General features: G+C 43.9%; 1 protein-coding gene across 3 annotated transcripts in view; it reads right to left on the reverse strand.

The window, feature by feature from the left end:
• The window catches only part of setd3 (SET domain containing 3, actin histidine methyltransferase), a 412,972-nt gene that overhangs the window by 63,055 nt on the left and 322,498 nt on the right, over positions 1-27,419 (reverse strand). For all 3 annotated transcript variants that reach the window (XM_077538338.1, XM_077538340.1, XM_077538339.1), the window contains one exon: positions 22,325-22,410. In XM_077538338.1, coding sequence (XP_077394464.1) covers positions 22,325-22,410 — 86 coding nt within the window. The remainder of the gene's footprint in view (positions 1-22,324; positions 22,411-27,419) is intronic.

Consider the following 27,419-nt stretch of genomic DNA (forward strand, 5'->3'; position numbering starts at 1 on the left):
CAGTAATAACTTGGGTGACGCCGATTCAAAGTCGTGCCGATGACTTCGTCTCCCAAATGTTTACAAGAGCCTGCACCTTTGTCCTCCTATCCATTCGCTTTTCCTCCATTTTAAAATATTGCAACCATTGAGGACATAATCATAACTAATGCAGTAAAGGAAATGTATGCTTGCAGTTAGGCTAATGGCTGTGCAACACACCTCCAAATTCAAACAACCAACCAGACCAACCAAACAGGAATAATTTTTTACTCTGTCCGGCGTGTCCGCATCCTTCTCACGGAAGTTTGCAACATACGATGCGCGGTGGCATAAAACGTCCGTGTGAAACATGGACGGCGACAGCGCAAACTTGGTTCCGGGCGGAGTGTCGACTTAAATTTTTAAAGTCGACCTATTTTTAAAGTCGACCTAGTCCACCTGGTCGACTTTCTTTCCCAGTCCTACATGCTAGCGTATGTTTTTAAAAAGGCAATGGATCGGATGATCCGGTGACGTCATCGAACGGTATGGCCGCTTAGACAGATAGCTCTCCGGCGAATCTAACTCAATCAACCCGTAAAAGCTGTATATTGTTAATTATATTACAAAACTAAACGCGAGGTACACGGGGAGAATATGGGGAAAAGAGATGGACGTTCGAAACCTGTTAATGAAGAAAGGCAGGGCGAAGAAAGCGTGCTTGCCCCAGATGCTAGCGGCGACGCCGGTGCAAATGCTAACAAGGCCCCAACCCTTCCAGCTACTACACCGATTTTGACTGTTTTGGAGAAACTACGGGATTTCCGTAAAGATTTCCAGGACTTTAAAGCGGAGCTGACCGCTGTAAACCAGCGGATTGTTGAAGCTGAAACTCGAATTGACGACGTGGAAGATCGAGTCCAAAATGTGGAGCAAGTTTTAGCCAAGATGCTAAAAGTCATGACCGAACAAGAAAATAAACTAGTGGACCAAGAAAGTAGAGCTCGAAGAGTGAATTTGAGGCTGTACAATGTCCGCGAAGGGGCAGAGAGTGGATCAACGATGGTGGATTATGTGGAGAAATTACTTCGGAGCAACCTGGCCATTCCTCCGAGTATGAATCTCGGCATCGAAAGAGCACACAGAGCGCTGGGCCCTCGACCCAGGCCAATGGAGAAAGGAGAGGAAAAGCCGCGCTCTATAATTGTGGCTTTTGCGCGCTCCACTACAAAAGAAGAAGTTCTCCGAAAGGCGTGGACTAAAAAAACAGTCCTCTGGGAAGAGAGGAGAATATATTTTGATCAAGACTATCCTCCGGCCATTCTACAAAGACGTAAGGAGTATGCAGAAGCGAAAGGGGTCTTGAAGCGGCACAACATCAGATTTCAGACCCCATACCCTTACAAATTAAGGGTGTTCTATGAAAATGGAACCAAGCTATACCAGTCGGCGGAGGAGGCAACCACTGACATGATCGCCAGAGGACTGCCGGTTACCAAGGTAACGAAGAGGGAGACCCTGACGGAGCAACTTGCACGGTCTGCGTGGACGGCAACAGGAGGGCGAAAGCGATGCGATGCCGGAGACAAACGTGAAAAGGCCATCCGGGAAAAACTTCAGGTCTACAGGAGGCAGACATCTCCCACCGTTGAAGATGGAGGAAACAAGGACGTTCAAAGCTAGGATGTGGGTAAATATTCCTTCCATTTCTTTTTCTACTAAATGAGGATCAAAATTGGAGAGACAAATGACTTGTGACGGATAGAGCTTTTATGGGGGCCCTTTTTCTCCCGTGAGAAGAGGCCTTTCCCCTATTGACAGTTTTCACTACCTTACTTCAGGGTCATTTGGAAGAGACCCCTGCCTTGGATCAACATTTTTTGTTCCTTTTCCTTTGTTTGATCTATTTTTTGTTGACACATTGTGGTGTTTTTGTTATTCTGTTTTGTTTTTTTTGCATCTCAGGGAGTAGACCAATTGTTTGCATCTTGATCCATGTTGAATATCTGACTCAAAAACTATGGTTAATGGTCCAGTAAAATTTCTTTCTTTCAATGTGAAGGGGCTGACAAATCCGGTGAAGAGATTTAGAATCTTAACCAAGGTGAAAAAAGAACAAGCACAAGTGGTGTTTTTACAAGAGACCCATTTGACTGACAGTGAGCATGAAAAATTAAAGCGGATGGGATTCACAAGTGTGTTTTATTCTTCATACAAGTCGGGCCGGAGACGAGGGGTAGCAGTTCTCATTTCAAATAAGTTAAATTTTGAAAAAACATTTGAAATGAAAGACAAAGAGGGGAGATTTATATTACTTAGAGGCAGTATAGATGGTAATTTAGTTACGTTTATGAATGCTTATGTACCCCCAGGTAACGATTTGAGTTTGTATCAGAAAATTATAACCATTATGGTTACTGAAACTAATGGTTGTTTGATATGTGGTGGAGACCTGAACATCCGTATGCGACCAGAACTTGATAGTTCTAATGGGAAGGCTCCAGACAACAGCGGTTTACACAAAAAAGTATGTGCACTTTTCGAAGAAGTGGGCTTAATTGACATATGGAGGGATTGTCACCCATCGAGGAGGGACTATACATATTACTCAATACCACATTCTGTTTACACAAGGATAGATTATTTCATAACCTTTTCAAACAACATGGATAGAATTCAGTCATGTGACATAGGTACAATAGATGTTAGCGATCATGCACCCTTGTATTTAACAGTAGATTTTAATTTGTGCCCCAAAATGACTGCATGGAAACTAAATTCAAGTATGCTTAAAGATACTATTTTCAAGGAACAAATTAAAAAAGAAATACAAGACTTTCTTGACATTAACGACAATGGTGAGGTCTCTCCTCCGATGCTTTGGGATGCACTCAAGGCGGTAGTACGTGGTAAAATTATAGCAATAACTTCATATAAAAAAAAGATAAGAAATAGAACATTGGAAGAATTACAGAATAAATTAAAAGAATTGGAAAAGGAACATAAACAGTCTATAACACCGAGCATTTTTTTAAGAAATTAAGCAGACCAGGAATGAAATAAATAATTTGACAACCCAAAATATACAGAAAAAATTAATGTTCCTTAAACAAAAATATTACGAAAGTGGATCTAAATCGCAGAAAATACTAGCATGGAAATTGAAAAAGAAGATTTCTGAAAATACAGTAACGAAAATTAAAGACCCCAGGACACAAAATATAAAAAATAAATTACAAGATATTCATAAAGCGTTTGAATCATTTTATAAATCATTGTATTCAAAAGTCCAGGGAGGTAATGACAAAGAAATTGATAGATTGCTACACTCACTGAATCTCCCAACTCTGACTGAAGAGCAAAATAGAAAACTGACAGCAGATATATCAGAAGTTGAACTTGGGAAGGCCATTGGTCGGTTAAAGTCGAACACCTCACCAGGTTCAGACGGCTATACAGCTCAGTGGTATAAGGAATTGAAAACAGAGCTATGCCCTATACTACTTTCAACATTTAACTGGGTTATGAAGAAGGCACAAATACCACCAAGTTGGAAAGAGGCAATTATTACAGCAATACCAAAGGAAGGCAAAGACAAAATTGAGTGCAGCTCATATAGACCAATTTCAATTCTCAACACAGATTATAGGTTATTCACCACTATAATAGCTAGGCGGATGGAGGAATTTTTACCACAGCTGATAAATAATGACCAAACGGGCTTTATAAGAAACTGGCAGACACACGATAATATACGTAGAACTCTTCATGTTACAAATCATTTACAAAAGAATACAATGGAAGCATTACTTATAATTGTTGACGCTGAAAAAGCTTTTGATTCTGTCAGATGGAACTTTCTTTATAGAACACTGTACAAATTTGGGTTTAATGACTCAATCATTCAACTTATTGAGGCATTATACACTGGCCCAACTGCAAGAATAAAAATTAATGGTTACTTGTCAAACAGTTTTGGGCTGGAAAGAGGCACACGGCAGGGTTGCCCATGCTCACCACTTTTATTTGCATTGTATCTAGAACCTTTAGCCCAATCTATAAGACAAAACACGCGTATTAAGGGTGTAACAGTCGGTGGCAGGGAACACAAGTTGGCCTGCTATGCAGACGACATTTTGATTTACTTGGGACAGCCTACTATCTCCCTTCCCAAAGTTATGCAGCAATTTGAACAATACGGCTGGCTATCTGGATATAAGATAAATATAAATAAAACTCAAACACTTTCATACAATTATAATCCACCAGTGGAGATAACTTCTAAATATCCTATGAGGTGGCAAGCTGAATCCTTGAAATATTTGGGCATCATAATCCCGAAAGATCAGAAAAAACTTTATGAATATAATTATATTCCACTGAGTAGAAAGATAAATGAAGATTTGAAACGGTGGAATTTAATTCCCTATTTATCATTATATTCACGGATTGAATCAATCAAAATGGTTGTCTTACCAAGATTACTTTATCTTTTTCAGACTTTGCCAGTACAGATTGATCAAAACCGATTTAACGAATGGGACAAAATGATATCAAGATATGTATGGCAGGGGAAAAAATCGAGGGTGTCTTTTAAGACTTTGCAATTAGCAAAAGAGAAGGGAGGATGGGGCCTCCCATCTTTGAAGAACTATTATAGGGCGGCACAGATGAAGGTGTTGATGAACTGGTGTGATGCATCCTATGACTCACAGTGGAAAAATATTGAAGAGAAAATCCTTCCTCTCCCAATACAGGCAACTCTGGCTGATGCAAACATTCAATACTACATTGACAGAGTAGAAAACCCATGGGTGCAATGCACTCTTACCATTTGGAAAGGCATAGTAAAGGAGTATAATTTGAAAAAAGATATTGTAATGTTAAAATGGTTTGCCTATGTCTCTGATTTTTTACCAAACAAAATGGATACCCGTTTTAAAACCTGGACTCATAAAGGGATAACAACTTTGAGTAATTTGATTCAGGATGGGAAAGTGGTCAGTTTTGAGACAATTGCACATAAATATTCTTTGGAAAGGCAGGATTTTTATCGATATTTGCAATTACGTCACTATATAGACAAAAATGTCACTGTGATTCCTGAGATTAATAAGGATTTATTGCAACTATTTAGAAATTCTTACAATGGAAAGACAAATACTAAGCTTATTTCCGTCTGGTACAGATGGCTAACAAGTCATAATACACATTTAACTAAACATGTGAGAACAAAGTGGGAGAAAGACGCGGGAATAAGCATATCAGAAGAGGAATGGACTACAACATGGAAGCTTGTGTGGAAATCAACCAACTCCTACAAATGGAAAGAATTTGGATGGAAAACTCTAATAAGGTACTTTATCACACCATGTCAGACTACACACTATGTTGGATCCCCTTCTACATGTTGGAGAAAGTGTGGAGCTCAACGAGCAAATCATTTTCATATACTATGGGACTGTCCACTCATTAGACACTACTGGAAGGAAATTCATGGTGCACTACAAGACATTTTTGATTGTGTCTTTCCATTTGGAATGAAGACTGTGTAATTTGGATGTCTATTTCAGGATTGGAGTAGAAAAGATAAATATTTACTAGGTACTTTATTGATTGCAAGCAAAAAAACGATAACGAAAAAATGGTTATCACCGGATATCCCTGATATGTCAACATGGTGGGATATAGTAACAAATATTTACGAAATGGAAAGATTAACATCAATTGTGAATCAGAACCATGGTTGGTTTGAGAAATGTTGGGAAAAATGGTTACGGTATATTAAAATAAAAAATCCCATTTAATTCTAAACTAGGATAATCTGGAAAATATTTATGGTCACTCCCTGATGTTCTTGATGCTATATTGGTTATATTGTTTAGTATTTTTTTTTTTTTTTTTTTTTTTTGGTAGTTGTTGTTTTATTTTTAGATGGGACTTGTTTGTTTTTCTAGAGAGATGAATGATGATATGCATATTCTTGCATGTGTGAATTGTACCCATCTGTTAAAGTCTGTAAAGTTACAAATAAAGAATAAAAAAAAAAAAAAAAAAAGGCAATGGATCAAAACTTGTTTGTACTTTACTGAAGTATTTAACAATCTAAACAGTGAGTTTGGTTGTACTTGAAGTATTTAACATTGTACTCATGTTACTTTTGATCAATGCCAATCCACAAATACCTCAAAGTCTTCATCTTCTGCATCTGAAATGAACAGCTGGGCAAGCTCAAACATGCCAGGTTCCCTCTCGTCATTGTAGTATTGTCAGAGTCAGGGCAATATCTTGATATTGTGATTTTAAAACTGCCACAATAACGTCGGCGTCATGTTCACAATATTTAAAAGGAACACGTGTGACTTTTTTAGCAGGTTGATTTCCATTTGTGCAGTTATAGCACCATCGAGTGGCTAGTTTATTAGTGCAATTTAATTTTCATTAGGGATGTTTTGGCCTTCTACGTTTAAAATATATGCTAATTGTCAGGTGAAGGGGAACGTATTTTGCTTGTGAAGCGATCAATGTGTGTTTGCATTACCAAGTAAGTGCCTCAATATTGTTATTAGAGATTGTAGCTGGTTTATATGCATTGCTGTTATGTACAAAAGCACAATATTGTGCTTTTTTTAGTATGAGCACTTTTTTTTTTTTTTTTTTTACAATTTTGTGACCTATTTTAAATATCGCCAACCCCCCCACAATATCGTGATAATTATCGTATCGTGACCTTCATATCGTGATAATATCGTATCGTGATGTTTGATATCGTTACATCCCTAGTTACCATGCGGCACCTCAGAAATGAAAGCGGCTTTTGCGAAAACTCGAACATTAGTGCAAGCAGGCACGTTAGCCCAAACATGAACAATCCAGTCACACATTTTAGCATAACTTGCTCTTATAATGCGAAAGCACCAAGACATCCATCTGTATATAATACACAGGAAATCCCGCCTTGGTTGAGGACTGGCGGGCATGATGACAACCCAAAAGCCTCAACTAAAAGAAGACGTCATCTTACATGGTTGAGGAACTGGCAGGCATTATCTAGAAAATATGCATCTAGCAAATTAAAGAAAGCAAAATGTTGTTTTTTATTTAAACGTGATCCTGCTTGTATTATGAGTATGTTAGGCAAGGTTTGGATATGTGTGCATTTTATTGACTGTGGATGGTATGATTAGAAAAACTAAAAAATGACTTCTCACTTACAGGAGTGTTTGAGCATGCAAAAGTAAATGTGTGTGTGCTGTAGCGATAATTGGGTCGTCTTTTGGACGAATTAATAATCTGGACGTTACAGAGGTAAATTGTATTTACCTCAATAACCTCTGGGGCACCACGTTTGTTTTGCTTCGTATTAACAGGAGCAAACAACGACCAAAATCCTTCTTTTATCAGTCATTGATAATCTAAAGTCGCCACACTCGATATTCAGTGGTTCGTTGTACTAACAAAAGAATAATAATCCACTCGGAAACACAGATGACTTAGGCGGAATAAAGTTTATAAAACATGCATTTATTCACGATTGCTACACTACAGAATCAAAATACTGCCTATCTAACTATTCTACCGTCAGAAGAAAAGAAATAAAATAAAGCGAATGAAAATAAGGAAGGAATGCAAATGAATAAAGAAACAGGGAAAAGAGAAAATTTGACCTGCCAGATTTGTGATGTTTCAAACGTAAGTGGCACACAGTGGATACGCCGAGGTAGAAATCAAGCGCACTTACGAGCCCTGGAGTTGCGTAGCAACGAACAGAAGTGGCGGCCTTTTTGACAAGGGGGAAAAAAAGAGTCAATGTTCGTTGAAAAATGCAAGGAAAAAAAAAGGTTTATTCCACAGGTTAGCGAGGGAGCCGCGCCAGGGGCCTGACGTAGTTGCGCGGCTCGTCCCTTGATTGGTTGGTGATCCGGCGAGGTTGATCCTCGCCGAGGTTGGTTCTGCTGGGCAGCTGTCCGAGCTCAGGTGTTGCAGCTCGGTCAGTACGCGCCTGCGTACGGGGAAGGCCAGCCGTTGGAGGTGCGTTGGCACTGCGGCGGAGCGCCACCGAGTAGCAGGTGCGGTGCGCGGCTTAGGTGCACAACCTTGAGTCCGGCGGTGCGTTGCAAGTGTACCCGGGACCGAGAAGGTCGGGCGGGTGAGCACCGATAGTGGAACAAAAAAACAAAAAAACGAAAGAGTCTTTAGTCAGCGTTGCAGTTTGCACTTGCTTTGGCGTGGCGTGGCGCGAGGATCCGATCTCGTTAACGGATCCTGCCAGGAAAGAAAAAGCCACGTGGTTTGCAAGTTTCTTAGACAAAGGGTTCGAGCAGCCTGGCTGGCCCACTTGCAAGTCGGGCCAGAGTTTTTGGAAGAGGCTTGTGAGAGCCGGAACAGGCAAGAGAGCAGGAGGGCAAAAAAAAGAAGAGAGCGGGCAGTGGTCTGCTCGTGTTTTTATAGTCTCTGGGTGGGGCGAGCAGGTGAAGGCACACCCTTCTGTTCGCTCGCGCAGACTCTCAGAGGAAAATTATTAAAAAGATTAATAATTTGGCATTAAATTTGGTCAGTCTGGCAAATCAGTTTTCCCACACAACCCGTTTAACACACATTGTAATTAATGCATCATAAACTAACTTGTGAGGTAACTTCTACTTGTCTAATCTGACTGAACTGAGAGACATTGATTATCTTTCATTCTTTATGGAGTACACATGAAATAGGATGTTCATACACACAAAGATATAACATGAATCATTCGTAGTTCAGTTGTCTGTCAAGAATTATCATGATATAAATGTGTAAAATGCGGTTACTTATGTGAATTGTCACTAAGGATAGTTCCAAGTTTCGCCACTTGGAGGTGTTGTTGCTCCATCTAGACGTTCCGGGAAGGGCGAGGCGCCAGAGTATCCTTTTGTGATTGATAAGAAGTCATGAACATTCCTTTGATCGGTCATTTGTGTATTCCAAACCATTGGAGCCATTTGTTCGGGCTCCGAGCAGACTGCTTGAAATACACTCCTTCGGCAGACGCATGAATTCCTTTGTCACCTGGTCAGCGGCTTCAAAAGAGTTTTGTTGGTGGCAAGGACCACCTGTAGAGCTGACCAGGCTGGATCCTGTCTGGGCATTGGCATATTCATGCACTGCAGAGAATTTGCTTCAGGAGAAGCAAACTTAAAAAAAAAAATTAGAGGGTGAAATGGACCTAGGCAATAGTTGTTACAGACCCCCCTTCGTCAAGCGGGATGAATCTTCAGGATGTCCAGGTTGGCGGGTCCAGATGATGCGTGGCCAGGGTCCAGGCCACGGTCAGCCGGCCGGAGTCCCACTCACGCTCTGCTGCAACACTGAAGACATACCACTGGTGCCACTTTTCCCTAACCTCTGCCTGGTTATGTGTGTGCAGGGTACGTCTGTGTGTTTTCAATGTGTCTCTATGTGTATTCAGTTAACAGTGTGTCTAACTTGGTACTGTGTCAGCTAACTGAGGGACTCGGGTCCCAAAACAGGCGCGGGCCTGGGAAAGACGCAAGACGCGAAATTCCAAACAAAAGAAAAGGAAGAAAACTTTTCCTAAGGCTATAAGGCTAGTATCATATTATGAGTAACTAGGGGAAACGAACAGCAAATTAAAGAAAAGAGAGAGAGAACGAGAAAAGAGGCTGTCGCCTTCTAAAACTCAAAAACCCGGGACTATACTCAGGCCATAACTCTCTTATAAAGACGGGGAGGTTGTCTCAGGCACCTGCGTGTCGGTGCAAATCTCCACCCCTGGGGGTGTTCGTCAAAAAAAAAAAAAAGTCTTAGGTCGGTTAGCGCGACACTATCGTTGCTAGGTACTTAGCTATCGCGTCTTCCTATGGTGTAATTAAACACCCCAAAAGTCGTGCGTTATCCAAGAATAACTGAAGGGAAAAGGGAAAGAAAGGGAGGAGGGGAGAAAAGGGAGCAAAAGGAAGGAAAAAAAAAAATCAGAGTATCCTTGGCAGTCGCGCTAGACTAAGGGAAGGAAGGCAAAGGGGCTTAGTTAGATTAGCTAGACTCACTAACGCTTTAAAAAGAGTACTCTGACCTGCTTTTGAAGGCCTTAAGTACGGGGGAGCTTTTTATGGCTAGCAAAAACTGATTTCACGCAGCATACCATTCATAAGTATCATAACACCTTGAGTGTACATAATCTTTTGAATTTGAGTTGCAAATCATTTTGTAGTTGTCTAGTCTAGTTCTGCATAATGCTATCGGTGTTACAGCTAGGACCGTATCCTTAAGTGTTGCACCAAGCGTCTGCAAATAAGTAGCAAAACACAGTATGCTAACCTCTCGCAATCAACAAAGAAAAGGGGATTAGCGTCGCTCGGTATGGTATCACTGAGGGGTTCGGTAGGTGCAGCGGGGTGTTGACCCCCCTTTTGCACGTGTGATACTTTCAAACATCGTAGTCAGCGAGGTCGGTCGGCGGAATTTGGCGCGTCTGTCGAGGGTGGCGGTTGGGTCGCTGACTCGGAGTCGGCTGGTGACCCCCCTTTGTCAGTTCCGCACGTATGCTGGTCCTGAGATTCGCTCGATCGCGTTCTCAGACGTTCAAACCCGCAGTGACTTTTGATCTGGTTTCGGTGGACCCATCTCAGTTGGTCCCCCTGACGTCCTTTATTCATCCTAATTTGATAGGCGACGGGTGACAGTTTGTCGACGATTTCATGTGGTCCTGACCACCGGGGAAGAAATTTTCGGGCGATGCCCCTCTGGGCACGCGGAGTATTAGCATTTGGTTGCGCGAACAAGTAATACCATACTCGATCACCTATTTCAAACTCGGTTTGTGAGGCTTTCCTATCGTAGTAGGTTTTCTGACCTTCTGCACTTTGCTTAAGCCGTTGTTGGGCAAATGCAAACGTGGCTCGGAGGTGGGCTTGCAAGTCCTCCACGTACTGGGAGGCCGTGTATGCCGTGGCTAGGTTTGTTTCGCCTGGCTGGTACATCAGGTGCAGGGGGAGCGTCATTCGCCGTCCGGTCATCATTTCAAAAGGGGCCACCCCTGTGGATTCGTGAGGGGTGGCTCGAATTGCCATGAGGATCAGTGGGAGTCGGGTGTCCCAGTCCCGATGGTTGGAAACAACAAACTTTTTCAGCAAATTTACCACGGTGCGATTAGTCCGCTCCACCTGTCCTGATGACTGCGGGTGATGGCTAATATGCAACTGGGCCTTGATTCCGAGCATTTGCCAAAGTTGTTGCATCACCTCGGCTGTGAAGTGGGTTCCCCTGTCTGAGTTAACCCGTGAGGGCAACCCAAAACGGGAGAACACGTGGTTCATCAGCAGGCATGCAGTGGTGTGTGCGGTGTCGTTTGGAGCAGGCAGGCATTCTACCCACTTGGTGAACGCGCAAACTACTGTAAGAAAGTATTTGTTCCCTCTCAGAGATCTGACCAGTGGTCCCACCCAATCAATTTGGAGATCAGACCATGGGAAGTTGACTCCTTTCTGTTGGAGTGGTGCTCGGTGACTCGGGTTTGCTGGCTGAAACTGGCAGCAAACCAGGCATCCTTTGATGTAGGTTGCTACATCATTATGCATGCGCGGCCAGTATGCCACCTGTTGTAGTGCGGTGACAGTGGCCTTGAATCCGCGGTGGCCTGCATAAGGCGCGTCGTGGGCGTATGTTAGCAAGACCCCCCTTTGGCTCCGTGGAACCACCAACCGCAGGGCAGGCGGAGACGCGGAGTCATAAACCAGAAGGCCTTTAACGAGACGCAGCCTTTGCAGCACGGAGAGCAAGTCTTTGAGGTCGCTGTCGTCACTCAACGCGTCAGGCGACACGGGGTTGGCGACAGGATCAGAAAGGTGCTGAATTATTTTGAAAAGCGCGGGGTCGCCGGCCTGTTGGGCGACCAAGTCGGAGGTTCGGACGGGCGGTACGCACGCCACGGGCCCCGTAGGGGTCCGTGTGGGGGCGTCGCGAGACTCAGCGGCGGCCGCAGCGCGGCGGCGCGTGAGAACGTGGACCTCCAGGGTGGGCTGGGTGGGCAGCCAAGCTGTATCAAATGTCCAAGGAGTCCCGTTGAGGGCCCCTTGTTTGGCTAACGTGTCCGTTAGGTCGTTAAAATGTTTGTCAGGTCCTGGGACTTTTGAGTGTCCCCGGACCTTTTTCCAATAGACATGCATATCATTGGAGGAAACCAAATGGTCGCATGTCAAAATGAGGTCGCGGTGTTTAACGGGTTTCTTCGCTGACGTAAGGAAACCATTTCGACGCCACACCGGTAGATGACAGGTGAAGGCGAGGCGGGCATAGTTTGAGTCAGTGCAGATAACCAGCACCGTGACACCGTGTTCAACTGCTAATTTGAGTGTAATCAGGATGCCAGCGATTTCCGCATATTGAGAAGAGTGGGGGCCCAATTGGAATAGCAGTGGTTTGCACGGTGTGTCGTCGACCCAAGCGATGCCCACCCCAGCCTGCAGCTGGGTTTGGTGGTGGTAAGAGCAGCCATCCACGTAAGCTGTAGGCATGTCTTTGCAGACATGTTCCTCAAAATAGCGGTGACGCGTGAATTCCGGCATCGGTGCCACGGCGACGTCTGTCGGCGGGGTCGGGGAAGTTGACACACAGTTCTGGCAAATCGCTAGATCGGTACCCAGCGGTAACTTTGCGTTTTTCGCGTACCGGACTCGAACATCGTAACTTTGTAACGCCATAAGCCAGCCGGCAATGCGCGCGTTCGTTACGACACCGTCTCGAATGCGTTGGTTGTTAAGAAAAGTAACCGGATGATGGTTAGTATCAATCGTTACTTTTTGACATCCAATGTAGTTTGAGAAATGTTTGATTGCCCATACTGTGGAAAGCAGGGCTTTTTCGCAGTCGGAGTATTTCAACTCAGGGCCGTTCAACGTTTTACTGGCGTACGCCACGACGCGTTTATCCTGGTCGTACATTTGGTATAGACCCGCACTCAAACAATGGTCGGAGAATCCTGCTTCCAAGAAAAATTCCTTGTTGCTATCGGGGTACGCGAGACAGGGAGCGGAGCCCAGCTTTTGTTTTAGCATATTCATCGCGTTGTTTTGTTCGTCACCCCAATCGAAGGGCGTGTCTTTCTTCAGCAGGTTAGTAAGAGGGCGTGCTATGTCAGCAAAGTGTTCAATGAACTGGCGCGAATAGTTGCACACGCCAAGGAAGCTGCGCAATTTTGACACATCGGTGGGGGTTTTGATGTCAAGAAGGCCTTGAATACGGCTGGATTGTGGTTCAATCCCGTTCGGCCCAACCAAGATCCCCACGTAGTTGACCTTCGTGCGACACCACTGACCTTTCAGGAGGGACAGTTTGGCACCTGCAGAAGACAGCTGTCCAAGAACGTGGTCGATTTCCATCAAATGGTCATCCAAAGAGGAGCTCCTCATCATAATGTCATCGACATAAATGAGGTTGCCCCTGGCGGCGGCATCAGGGCACGCCTTGTTGAGGAAGATGTTAAATTCGGCTGGCGAGTTGGCGTAGCCGAATGGACACCGGTTGAAAGTATACTGTTTGTTGCCAAAGGTGAATGCCAACTTGTATTGATCCCTGGGATCTACGGGGATCGTCCAGAACCCCGAAGCCACATCGATGGTGGTGAAGAATTTGGCATCTCGAACCTTGGGAAGTTCCTGTTCAAGTTGTGTCATGGGCCATCGCGAAAGAGGAACCTGTTGGTTCAGTTTGCGATAGTCAATGGTTGGTCTCCATGTACCGTTTGGCTTCAAGACTGGCCACAATGGAGCCGAATAGGTGCTGTTACAGGGGCGAATGATGCCCTTTTCCAGCATGGCGTCGATAGTCTTCTGTACTGGTTCGTAAGAAGCTATCGGAATCTTGTACTGGCGCACGAAAGTTGGAGGAGCGCCGGGCTGAGTCGGGATGCGGACTACATGTAGTGCCGTCAACCCGCAATCCAAGGAGTCCTTGGCAAAAGACGGTGTGTATTTCATTAACACGGTGCGCAAACGTTCGCGGTCCTGTTCGGACCGGAGCGCGTCGGCGCGGTGCAGAACTTCTTGGAGGTGCTCCTCGAACTCTGGGTACGGTTGAAGGTCCCCATTTGGAGTCGTGGTTGGTTGAGGTTTCTCTGGGTTTCCAGAGGGAATGCTCGAGGGCGTTGGAGGCAACGCGCTCAAGGCATAAATCACCAGTTGTTGGTCTGTCCCCAGGTCCACCCGGACGATGTCTTCATCGTTGGTGGGACCGGCAGGGTTGACCGTAACAAGCTGAGATGGCCTGGTGAGTCTTCGGCCACCGGTGTCTTCAGTCAAGAACAAGTCCGATGGGATGTGTCCAACCACAGGCACCGTTAGAGTGAAGTCGTGGAAGTCGGAACGGATGAGCAGGCCCAGACGGGTCGCTTTTGGTATGCGAACATCGTACGAAAGGGGGTTGTGAACCAAGATCAGAGTGGTGAGAGAGGCGTCCACGATGGGCGTGGCCTCCAAGAGTAACGACAGGTTCATGAATTCCGATGAAGGTTGAAAGAAAGCGGAGCGAGCATTCAAGACCTGGTTAGCTCGTGCCACCAAGCGAACCGGAATGTTGATCGTGGTCGCCGGAGCGATCACTTCATCCTCGTTTAAGACTTCGCAAGCATCTGGGATGGTCTGTCCGGACTTCATGTTTGGAAGACTGGGAACACAAGCTAGAGGTTCCGAGTTGGTGAGGGACCAAAGCACGTTGTTGATGGTGTCCACATGGACGGCAAGACGAACAAGCAAATCTGCACCCACAAAAAGGGTGTGAGGCGCGTCCGGGACAACCAAGAAGTAGTGGGTCAGTGAGTGCTGCTTCCACTGAAGGTTTAAGGCGCACACGCCCACTGCAGTTATTGTAAGAGGAGGTTCCGTGTTCAACGGAAACCGGCAAGACTTGGAGACGAAAAGAATGTTCGGGTCGAGATCTCTCAAGTTGTCAGCGAATGCTGCAGAAATGGCTGATTTGTCAGCCCACAAGGCGAGGACGGCGTCAAGAACAGGTGCACCTTGCACGTGGACACCTCCGATGATGCGTGGGGCGTACCCTGCATCAGGTGGGGGTGGGTCAAGGTCACAAAGAAAGGTGTCGTGGCTTCTCAGCCGGTCCTTTGTCGGGGACGCGAGGGGTCCTGCCTTGGACTGTGTCGTGTCCCAGCTCCCTGTGGGGGCTTCTGCTTCCCCGTGGGGTGGCTGCGCCCGAGTCACAGTGCAGAGCTGAGCCTGGTCAGGGCCCGAAGGAAATGTCGGCAGGGCCTGCCGCACCTGGGCCCAAATCTGGAGTCTCTGGTAGTCTATGATGGGTTGGAAGCGGAACAACAGGTCTTGGCCAATAAGAAGGGGGACTGACTCAATGGGTCCCACATAGACTGGATGGATGAATTCCATGGGGCCAATGGACCAGTGTACCATCGCGACAGATTCCAGCTTTGTGTTAGTAGGTGAGAAAGCGCTAACGGTGAGTGGGCACCGCCTTAGGCGGAGCGGTCGACTGTTAGCTTGTGACGCGGCGCGGAGTTGTTCGAACACCGTGTTGGACATCACCGTGATGTCCGCGGCGGGATCTACAAGGGCTTCGTAGGTTAGAGCTCGCTCCAGGGTGACGCTCAGATAGAATTTACGAGCCATCCCCCTGGTGGTGAGGTCACCTAAAAGCTGTTGGAACGGTCTCACGTCATCGGTTGATCGCGATACATGCGGGTCTGCTGTATTTGGATCAGCCTGCAGTACCAATATTGTTGAGTCAGAAGGCAGTTTAGTCGGTGTCTGAGTGTCGGCTACTGGAGGCCCCTCTGGTGACCTCTGCTGGTGGGTCACTTCAGTGGGCATCCGGCCGTCGGTTAGTCATAAAGGCGGGTCTTTTGACGAGTCTTTTGACAATTTCAGGAGTGCCTTCAATATGCCGCTGGCAACTGCGTGGTGGTCAGTCTCGGAGTCGGCTTGGCGGTTCCGGGACTCGCGGCAGGAATCGGTTGCTGGCGCGCGTTCGACTTTATCACGTTTTGGATGATAGCGCGAATCGGGCTTTCCTTTAGCAACTTTGGAGCGCCGGCGGTCGTCAGCTTGCTTTTCTCCGTCCGCTTTCTCGTCACGCGAGTAGTCGGTTTTGGAGCGCGGTTTCCGGTTTCGCGGGGCGCGGGACTGTTTTGACTTTTTGGATTTAGTCTGGTCTTCCCTCGGAGCAAAGGAGCAAGCTCCCTCCAGCTCTGAAGGAGGACCCACGTCAACTTTATAAATTCCTGCGTCGCCTGCCTTGGGGGCGGATAATTTTAGCTTTGCATAGCCCCTAGCTGCTAAGTCACGTAGCTGCGAGCTATTCAGTGTCTCAGGACACAAAGCCAATCCCAAGTAGTGGTTAAGGTTTTGTTGGAGGTTTCGGACAAATAACGTTTTAAAACCAGGATCTTCCTCCATGTTGGGCACGTTACGAGTCCCAAAATAGGCATCGCGAAGACGACTATAGAAGGCCTGAGGAGCCTCCTGCTTTCCCTGTTTGACGAACATGGCGACTTCCATGCCCGACAACCCAGGAGAACCGTCAAACTCGCGTGAGATGGCTTGGTGCAGTGCCAAGGGGTCAGACAACACATCAGCGGGCTGCCGTTCCAGCAGTCTGTTGACTGCTCGGCTGGACGTCATTTTGATCAAGTACAACTTATCTTCCACGGTTGCCATTGGGAACCGCTGGAGATGATAGTTGATGTCTTTCAAGTACTCTGTTGTGTTGTGGGACCCCCCTGGTTTCGGTTCGAATTTGGTTATATTTCGAGCCAGCTTGTCCAAATCTTTCCAGGCCACGCCCATTTGTCCCTCCAACGGGGGAGTCGACATGGGTCCACGTTGGAAACTGTCATCACCTGATGGCCCGAAAGCGTGTGGGGAGGCGGCCATTGGAGGTGCCAGGCCTAAAGCGGCGGTGGTCACTGGCGGCGTCCTCCAGGCGGTTCCGGACTCAGGTGGCAGTTTGAGCTGTGGTGCTGTGGCTCTGGGATCAGGAGGTCTGTGTGGGGGTGGAGCTCCCGGCCGGGAGGCTCCTCGGGAGACCTCATGCAACTGCTGCGCGCGTTGCAACTCATGTTTAATATGAGCTAACTCTGCCTCATATTCCTGCTGGCATTGTCGGAGGCGGGTAACCTCGGCTTCAGTCAATGCTAATTTAGTTCGCAGGTCATATGAGCGGTCCACTTCGGCATTACGTTCCTCCCTAAAGGTCTGTACCTGAACTTGGAGGCGCTTCACTTCATCGGTTGACTGAGCTAGCGACGAACTAACCCGAAAGTAATTAGCTTCTGCTAGCCGAAGTTGGTCTTTTGACGGTCGTTCAGTCAAGTCAGTCACCTCTGCTTTTAGTTTGTGAATTTCATTTGCCGCGGATCTCAGCAGTTTTTCTTGCTCTCGATTTGTCTCTTCGACGGTCGCGAGAGCTTGGGTTAACTCACCAATCTTTTGATGGGAGTCGGGAGTGAAAGCAGACTCATCTGCATCACTGCCCAGATTTTCGGCTAGCGCCGCATCTGCGCGGGCTTCTGCCTCATCCAGCTGCGCTTTAACGTCATCCAGCTGGGTCTCCATGACCTTCACTCGGTCGTGGGCGGCTTCAAGCTGTGCCGTGGCATCACGGCTCTGCTGTTGTGCCATGTCAAGTTGGTGTTTCACTTGACAGTCCTCGGCATCGCTCAGCTTCAAGTGTGCGGCAAGGTTCAAAGTCAGACATCCGAGCATTCGAATGAGTGACTTGTCCTTTGGGGCTTTGGTCTCAGCGTCACTCATGAGCTGCGCGAGGTTATCATTTAGCGTATTGACATCCGCATCCCTAATAGACTCAGCGTATCCAGGTAAGAAGTCCTTGGTCAGCTTCTGCACCAGTTGAGCCAAGGTATCTAGGTTCTCACAGGGGCTGGGAGTCTCTCGGAGTGATGCCATATTGTCAATAGCTTTTTAAACGATCACACTTGTACTAGCGTTTAATAGTTAGTTAATCAGCGTACGCAGTTAGCTAACTACCGCTATCAAGTATTATCGTCAACAATACACACTGGGTTCAAATTATCAAAAGGGGAATTGCCACAAAAGCAAAAGATTTGTAGTGGGCTATGCAACCCACAGCTTACACTATAGTTGGGAGAAATCAATTCCAGTTATCAAAACAAACAAAAACAAACGGCAACAAAAAAATAAAATAATAAATAAAGCAAAATAAAATAAAATAAAATAAAATAATAATAATACTAACTTCAACTTGACTCACTCAGCAAAGAATAGCTTAACGAGGGACAGGGTAACTCTAAAATGTTACAGCGGTCAATCCCAAAAGCTAAATCAAAAAAAAAAATTCAAACAAAAAAATTTTTTTTTTTTGGAAGTCGAGTTAAAAGTTGAAATTAAAATTAAATTAAATAAACAATAAAACAGAAAAAGGGGGAAATAAACTTAAAAGGGGTTAATAGTCTTAGTCAAATGACTGGTTACAGTGTCAGTACAGTTTCATGCAAATGTCCTGTGGACGGGGTTTTTGGGACACAAAAACTGCAGAACTATACAGAAATATTAGAGCTGCCTCTCTAATAATAGCTCATTCGAACTCACACCTTCTTATTAACTAGACACAACCGAAAAACAAAAACAAAAGAACAAACAAAAACAACAAAGTTAAAAATAATGGATAAAAATGAGAAGAAAACAAATAAAAGGGAAGAAAATAATAATAATAGTACTAGGTCTACCAAACCAACTAAACAAACACAAAACCTGAAATTAAGTGGAATGTTAAGTCAAGAATATAGCTAGTTAGCCTAGTATGAAACTGGATAAAAGGGAATACGAAAAAAAAAGAGGAAAAAAAGAAAAACACAATAGTGTAAATAGTTCCTTTGTATTAATTTGACCCAGCAGTATGTTTTGTTGATGCACCCGTAATTACTCTCACGCTAGGCAGCGTAAAAGGCTAGAATGCGGTCAGCTATTACTATAATCCTTAAACGCAAACAGTCAATTAAGCCTACAACTGCGTTTAATCGGACGTGGATAAATTTTTTATTATCCTTGTGTACTAACGGTGACGACACTCACTAAGTACAACGCTCGACACGGAAAACAATTCAAAAAGCAATGTGAAGTGACATTGAATCAGAATTATCGCGGAGCAAGGACCACCGGCGTTAAAGCAGCAGTGGGGGGGGTCAGTTGTCTATTGACAGCTCAAACGCTGTCTGACAGCTGACAACCTGCGAGACCCGCTCCCTTTCGGGGCGTCTACAGGCGTGGCTCAAACTCGCCAATGAGAAGGGAGGGGGAGGTACTCAACCACGCCTCCACGAGCCACACAGCTCTTCACAAGGACTATGGCGCCACCTTGTGGAAATGCGTACACGGTACAGGTAAGCAGCTAACGTCTTAGCGCTCTGTTAATCCGCTCGCCACGAGCTGAAACTTTGAGTCGGCGGCTACAAAAGCTCAGTCACGACTCAAACTTCTCCCACAAGCTAGGTGTAGGAGGAACACGGGGAAAGTGACTCGGACGTCGTTTACGTTGCTCGCGGTTAGCTACTCCGAAGCACGTAACTCGAGTCGGGTCAACGCGACGCACGTAGGCTGTCACGTGACTTCCCACAATTTCCGGAAACACAACAACACAAAGACAAACAACTTCAAATTCAGCCAGCTGAAATTTAAAAGTTGCACAACTCGAGTTCTATCACGTACGTTTTCAAATACAAGCCACTATTTTTTTCAAACGGTGACCGGCTCTTACTTTTATTCCAACAATCAATCCCGTTACTCTCGTTTACTTATAGCACGTCACTCCGTGGTAACACACGCAAGATGGCGGCTAACCAGACGCTCGATTCAAAGTTGAAGGGGAAAGTCAGTGCAGTTCTATGTAAGAAGAAATGTTTACCTTTTTGCACAGAGATAAATGATTAGGTACACTACGTGAAATGCGTTTTACTTTTCACGTCCAAAGTCTTGTGTTTTCGAGTGGATCTTCTTATGTTTTGTAGCCTCACACGGCCGGCACCATTATGTAGCGATAATTGGGTCGTCTTTTGGACGAATTAATAATCTGGACGTTACAGAGGTAAATTGTATTTACCTCAATAACCTCTGGGGCACCACGTTTGTTTTGCTTCGTATTAACAGGAGCAAACAACGACCAAAATCCTTCTTTTATCAGTCATTGATAATCTAAAGTCGCCACACTCGATATTCAGTGGTTCGTTGTACTAACAAAAGAATAATAATCCACTCGGAAACACAGATGACTTAGGCGGAATAAAGTTTATAAAACATGCATTTATTCACGATTGCTACACTACAGAATCAAAATACTGCCTATCTAACTATTCTACCGTCAGAAGAAAAGAAATAAAATAAAGCGAATGAAAATAAGGAAGGAATGCAAATGAATAAAGAAACAGGGAAAAGAGAAAATTTGACCTGCCAGATTTGTGATGTTTCAAACGTAAGTGGCACACAGTGGATACGCCGAGGTAGAAATCAAGCGCACTTACGAGCCCTGGAGTTGCGTAGCAACGAACAGAAGTGGCGGCCTTTTTGACAAGGGGGAAAAAAAGAGTCAATGTTCGTTGAAAAATGCAAGGAAAAAAAAAGGTTTATTCCACAGGTTAGCGAGGGAGCCGCGCCAGGGGCCTGACGTAGTTGCGCGGCTCGTCCCTTGATTGGTTGGTGATCCGGCGAGGTTGATCCTCGCCGAGGTTGGTTCTGCTGGGCAGCTGTCCGAGCTCAGGTGTTGCAGCTCGGTCAGTACGCGCCTGCGTACGGGGAAGGCCAGCCGTTGGAGGTGCGTTGGCACTGCGGCGGAGCGCCACCGAGTAGCAGGTGCGGTGCGCGGCTTAGGTGCACAACCTTGAGTCCGGCGGTGCGTTGCAAGTGTACCCGGGACCGAGAAGGTCGGGCGGGTGAGCACCGATAGTGGAACAAAAAAACAAAAAAACGAAAGAGTCTTTAGTCAGCGTTGCAGTTTGCACTTGCTTTGGCGTGGCGTGGCGCGAGGATCCGATCTCGTTAACGGATCCTGCCAGGAAAGAAAAAGCCACGTGGTTTGCAAGTTTCTTAGACAAAGGGTTCGAGCAGCCTGGCTGGCCCACTTGCAAGTCGGGCCAGAGTTTTTGGAAGAGGCTTGTGAGAGCCGGAACAGGCAAGAGAGCAGGAGGGCAAAAAAAAGAAGAGAGCGGGCAGTGGTCTGCTCGTGTTTTTATAGTCTCTGGGTGGGGCGAGCAGGTGAAGGCACACCCTTCTGTTCGCTCGCGCAGACTCTCAGAGGAAAATTATTAAAAAGATTAATAATTTGGCATTAAATTTGGTCAGTCTGGCAAATCAGTTTTCCCACACAACCCGTTTAACACACATTGTAATTAATGCATCATAAACTAACTTGTGAGGTAACTTCTACTTGTCTAATCTGACTGAACTGAGAGACATTGATTATCTTTCATTCTTTATGGAGTACACATGAAATAGGATGTTCATACACACAAAGATATAACATGAATCATTCGTAGTTCAGTTGTCTGTCAAGAATTATCATGATATAAATGTGTAAAATGCGGTTACTTATGTGAATTGTCACTAAGGATAGTTCCAAGTTTCGCCACTTGGAGGTGTTGTTGCTCCATCTAGACGTTCCGGGAAGGGCGAGGCGCCAGAGTATCCTTTTGTGATTGATAAGAAGTCATGAACATTCCTTTGATCGGTCATTTGTGTATTCCAAACCATTGGAGCCATTTGTTCGGGCTCCGAGCAGACTGCTTGAAATACACTCCTTCGGCAGACGCATGAATTCCTTTGTCACCTGGTCAGCGGCTTCAAAAGAGTTTTGTTGGTGGCAAGGACCACCTGTAGAGCTGACCAGGCTGGATCCTGTCTGGGCATTGGCATATTCATGCACTGCAGAGAATTTGCTTCAGGAGAAGCAAACTTAAAAAAAAAAATTAGAGGGTGAAATGGACCTAGGCAATAGTTGTTACAGTGCTTTAAGTCACCCTGGCCACGAAAAAATTCTAGCTTACGCCCCTGGTTCGTTTGACCACAGCTTCTTCATATACTGAGACGAGGTACTACTTTTTCATGTCTGTCAATATAGAAAACGAAATTGTTAGTCTGAGCCAAGTTTTAAGTTAGCTAATTATATTGTTTGTATGCTTGACACATTTTCGCCTTGGTCTTATCACAAAGTAGGTGATCCAATCTATTTTATCATCATCATGAGCAACTTCCATTTAACAAATCCAATGTGCCTAAAAAAAAAAAAAAGCACACTAGCCAAATTGCAGAAGAAAAACAGACTATGATGTTCATAAACACAAAAAACAAAATGAACCAGATGTTCCATGTTGTGTGTGTCTTACCCTCTGTCATGCAGAAGACTCTCAAAAAAGCTAGTAGCTGTGCTGACACTGGGGATCCATTTGAGTGCAGAACATAGACACAAGACCTATAAATAACAAAAGAAATCAGATTTAATATAATAATTAATAGGCCATGCCAAATAGAAAGGTTACAGCGATTTAGAAGTAGGTGGCTGGTGACAAGTTGTTGAGATTGTGGCAGGCAAATTATCCTGTTTCCTGGATTGTTGTTTTAAGCATGGAGACAAACATGTGAAATCACAGTTGATTATGGTATAATTAGAGCAAATGTACAAAGAGAAGATGAATTAGTGGATGAATTCAGAGTGCAATTCGACAAAGTGTTTAGAACAAGTAGTGCTGTTAAAAGAAGTGAAATTTAAATTCCGACACGTAAGATGGCAGAACAATTCTTGATCACAGACTCTGGTTAAAAGACTGTGTCTAAACTATGGGATTGAACGTCGATTTGTCTATAAGTTAATAAGGTAAGTACAAAATGAATAGGGGTGTAAATCTCTCCAGTCAAGAAGATTCGATACGCATCACGATACATGGGGTGTGATCCGATACAAAGACAGTTTGATTTTAAAATGAAACAATTCAGTTCGGTTCGAATGAGTAGGATTACGATTCGATGTTTGATTCAGTAGGATTACTATTCGATTCGATTCGGTGTAGCTGGGCAATGATTATTTGATTACGCAACAATTAGTTAATTGTCAAATTTACAATTATTTTGTTACTCCATTAATGGTTTGAATATCTTAAATTTAAAATGATCAAAATCTTGTAACTTGCACATTTGCAAAAAATTGCATTTATTTTGTAAATACAGCGATCAACATTTTTGCATCTGCAATGTTCCAACATGTTGCAGACCAAATTAATAACTATCAGGCTTTTCAAATGCTATTTTATGCATCTGCCTAATAAAATACTCCACTCGTAAGTTGTAACTACTAATTAATATCTTTTTCAAAGTGCCACCTTACTACATGTAAACTAATTAACTTAAAACAATTACATCTTAGTTACTTTCGATTACCAGCGTTTTAAGTGGGAAAAAAATAAGTGTCGGTGCTCCCCAAATTCCAATATGGTCTACATTTCACATTATTAGGTTTTTCTTGTGTGTTTTGCTTTCATTTCATCTTTGTTGATGTTTTTGATAATTAGTTCTGATGATGCAGACCAATCTTTGAGTAGCACTTGAAAAAAAATTATGAGAGAAAACACACACATTCTTACTGATGAAATCCTCATTTCAGAGCTTCTCCCAAACTTATTTTATACTTAGTACAAACACACGCCACACAGTGTTATTTTCGCTGTAGAGGAAGAAAATACTACTTGCTTCAGCATGAGCAACCCATGTCCGTGCTGTATCACCATGCAAATCCACCTCTGACCGTAGTCTTTTTTTTTTTTTTTGTTAAAGCTTTGAGCCAGGACCGTGTAACAACTATGGCCCAGGCCACCCTCTTTTTTTTTTTTTTTTTTTAGCTGGCTTCTTCTAAAGCAAACTCTCTGCAGTCGCATAAACATTCCACAGCTCAGACAGGATCTAAGCTTGGTTAGCTCTGCAGGTGGTCACACAACCACCAACAAAACTCTTTTGAAGCCGCTGACCAGGTGACAAAGAATTTATGCGTCTGCCGAAGGAGTCTATTCGGGCCCCGACTTCCCGGAGCCCGACAAACGCCTTCAATGAATTGGAATATACAAACGACTATGATAAAAAGGCAGTTGTTATTTCGCTGGATGCAGAAAAAGCCTTCGATAAAGTTAACTGGTCCTTCCTCTTTGCTGTCTTAAATAAATTCGGCTTCGGGGAGTCATTCATTCAATGGGTCTCAATATTATATGATTCTCCTAAAGCTACAGTTACTACTAATGGGATTACATCACAGAGTTTTACTCTACAAAGGGGAACAAGACAAGGGTGCCCAATGTCTCCTTTATTATTTGCTATATTTATTGAGCCGCTTGCATTAGCTATACGTCAGGATAGACGGATCCAAGGAATCCACTCCGGGACAATAGAACATAAAATTAATCTATATGCCGATGATATACTACTCTATTTAGAAGAACCTGCTATCTCGCTAGGGGAAGCATTTAACTTAATAACTAAATTCTCTCACTTATCAGATTACTCTATTAACTGGACAAAATCAACATTATTACCTATTACAGAAAATTCATGGAATCCTACAAGTCAGGATCCACACTACTCCTTTCCTACAGGTAATTTAAAATACTTAGGTGTTAAAATTTCACCAAAGTTAACTGAATTAACTTCTTTAAAAAATTTTACCATTATTGGATAGTATCCGTAGTGATCTGGAGCGCTGGAATAATCTTCCGATCTCTTTAATAGGACGGATAGCTACTATAAAAATGAAAGTTTTACCAAAGATTAATTATTTATTTTCAATGATTCCATTTAAACCTACGTCTAACTGGTTCCAATCGCTGGACTCTGCTATCATAAAATTCTATTGGAATAAAAAAAAAAGCCAAAATTAGTCTATCTACTCTTCAGGAAAGTAAATCTAAAGGAGGTTTAGAGGCACCAAACTTTATGTACTATTATATAGCTAATCAACTACAATATCTTGTGCTATGGACACAACCCAACAGAGATACTAACTGTTGGTTGGAATTGGAGCAGAAGGATTGTAATAATCTTAGACTGTTAGATTTACTCTTTATTACAAAATCAATAAAACGACATAATTGTTTTAAAAACCCAATGATAGCGGCCACCCTGACTGCCTGGTGGAAGGCATTAGAAATTAAAAACTCCCAATTGGCGCCCTGTGGGCTCTCTCCCATTTGGCATAACCCCGACTTTCAACTTAATAATCAGTCGTTCCATTTAAGCTTATGGGAGCAGAAAGGAATTACACACCTTCATCATCTTTTCTCAGATAATAAGTTTATATCGTATACAAACTTGGTCCAGAAATATGAAATAAAAAATGGAAATTTCTTACATTAACTGCAAGTTAAAAATATGGTTAAGAAACAAATCCCAACACTTCAGGATACGCTCCAACTGCCTGTCTTAGCTAAAGATATTATAAAGCTTTCTCCAACAACAATAAAGAAAATATCAAAAATATATAAGTTATTTTTATACACAAATAAAACGTATTTACCGACTTTAAAATGGGAAAAAGACTTGTCTATAGTTCCGGAACCAGACTTTTGGACCCAAATCTGTGAAAATGTATTTAAAATGACCAAACAGACAAATTTGCAACTTATCCAATATAAGATACTTCATAGAACATATATTGTGTAATATATGTTGAAAAAAATGGGACTCTCTGACTCCGACATTTGTCTCCAGTGCTCACAAAACACTGCCGATACTTATCTTCATGCTTTATGGTCATGTACTCCAGTGCTGCATTTCTGGACTAAAATCTTGGAAAAGCTCGCTGATATATTAAACTGTAGGCTTCCTTTATCTCCAAGATTGTGTTTACTAGGTGACTTAACAATAACTGAGCTACCATGTAAACAATCCCAATCTATATTTATTTACTATTGCTAAAAAAATAATCCTTGTCAATTGGAAAAATAAACAATCTCTAAATATCGACCACTGGTTAAACTTACTAATAAATTATATCTCAATGGAAAAAATCTCTGCCTTAAATAAAAATCAAGTATCAAGATTTAAACAAATATGGTCTATATACATAGAATATTTTAATCTTAATTTGGCAACTTAATCCTGCCAAGATTCTGCCTGTTAACGAGAGCCACCACATCGTTACAACTTCTGTTTTCGCTGCTTCTGTATTTGGTATTTTGTATCTGATTGTTTTTATTTTTATATAGTCAGGAACCTAGTTGCTGCTAGTGGGCTCGAGCATACCACACTATACGACACTATACTCACTAACTCCTTAAGATTTATTTCTAGTGGGCACTAAGCATCAACACTTGGTGTTACTGCATGCTAATTAGTCAATTTTCTTGACGCCGTCCCCCGTGGTCGGGCGGGGGTGGTTCTCACGACACTGGCAAGATTCTGAAGTACCTGGTTAAGGCGAAGGGTAATGGGATATTTATAAGGCTTTAGGTGAATTAATGAGTAGAAATTTATACGTATTTGCACGCACACGCACGCACGCACGCGCACGCACACACACACACACACACACACACACACACAAAAAAAAAAAAGAGCAATGATGATAAGACGTTGAATCGGTAAGACTACCGAATGAACAATTCTGAGCTCTTTTAGAGAAAAAAAAAAAAAAAAAAAAAAAAGGAATATACAAACGACTGATCAAAGGAATGTTTATGAAGGTTCTTATCAACCAGGGGGGACTCTCTGGCGTCACCCCTCCAGGGGGCACTCCTGGAATGCCTAGATGGAGCAACAGCACCGTCAAGTGGTGAAATGTGGAACTATCCTTAGTGACAATTCATACAAGCAACCGCATTTTACACATTTCTACCATGATAATTCTTGACAGATAACTGAACTACGAATGATTCATGTTATGTCTTTGTGTGTATGAACGTCCTATGTCATTTGTACTCCATAAGGAATAAAAGGTAATCAATATCTTTCAGTTCAGTCAGATTAGGCTCAAGAACGACCTCACAAATTAGTTTATGATGCATTAATTACGATGTGTGCTAAACGGGTTGTGTGGGAAAACTGATTTGCCAGACTGACCAAATTTAATGCCAAATTATTAATCCCTTTAATAATTTGTTTTTTTTTCTTAAGTCTGCGTGAGCAAACAGAAGGGTTTGCCACTCCCTCCTGGAGCCCCGCCCATAGACTTTAAAAAGACGAGAGGATATCTCCTCTCTTCTTCCGCTCTTCTTCCGATCTCTCGTCCCCCCCCAATGCCTCTTCACCTGCAAGTAGCCCAGCTTGCCCACTCTTTTTTTTTCCCAAGAAACTTGTCCAGCACGTGGCCCCCTTTTGTTCCTGGCAGAAACCATTGCCACAAGAGCCGACGCTCGCTCCACGCCACGCCAAAGCAGGTGCAAACTGCAACGCTGACCCCAAAGAGACCCTTTTGCTCCCTTTTTCTTTGTTTTCCTTTTTTTT

This window comes from Festucalex cinctus, chromosome 12 (genome assembly GCF_051991245.1).
Source record: "Festucalex cinctus isolate MCC-2025b chromosome 12, RoL_Fcin_1.0, whole genome shotgun sequence".
In the NCBI taxonomy this organism is placed as follows: domain Eukaryota; kingdom Metazoa; phylum Chordata; class Actinopteri; order Syngnathiformes; family Syngnathidae; genus Festucalex; species Festucalex cinctus.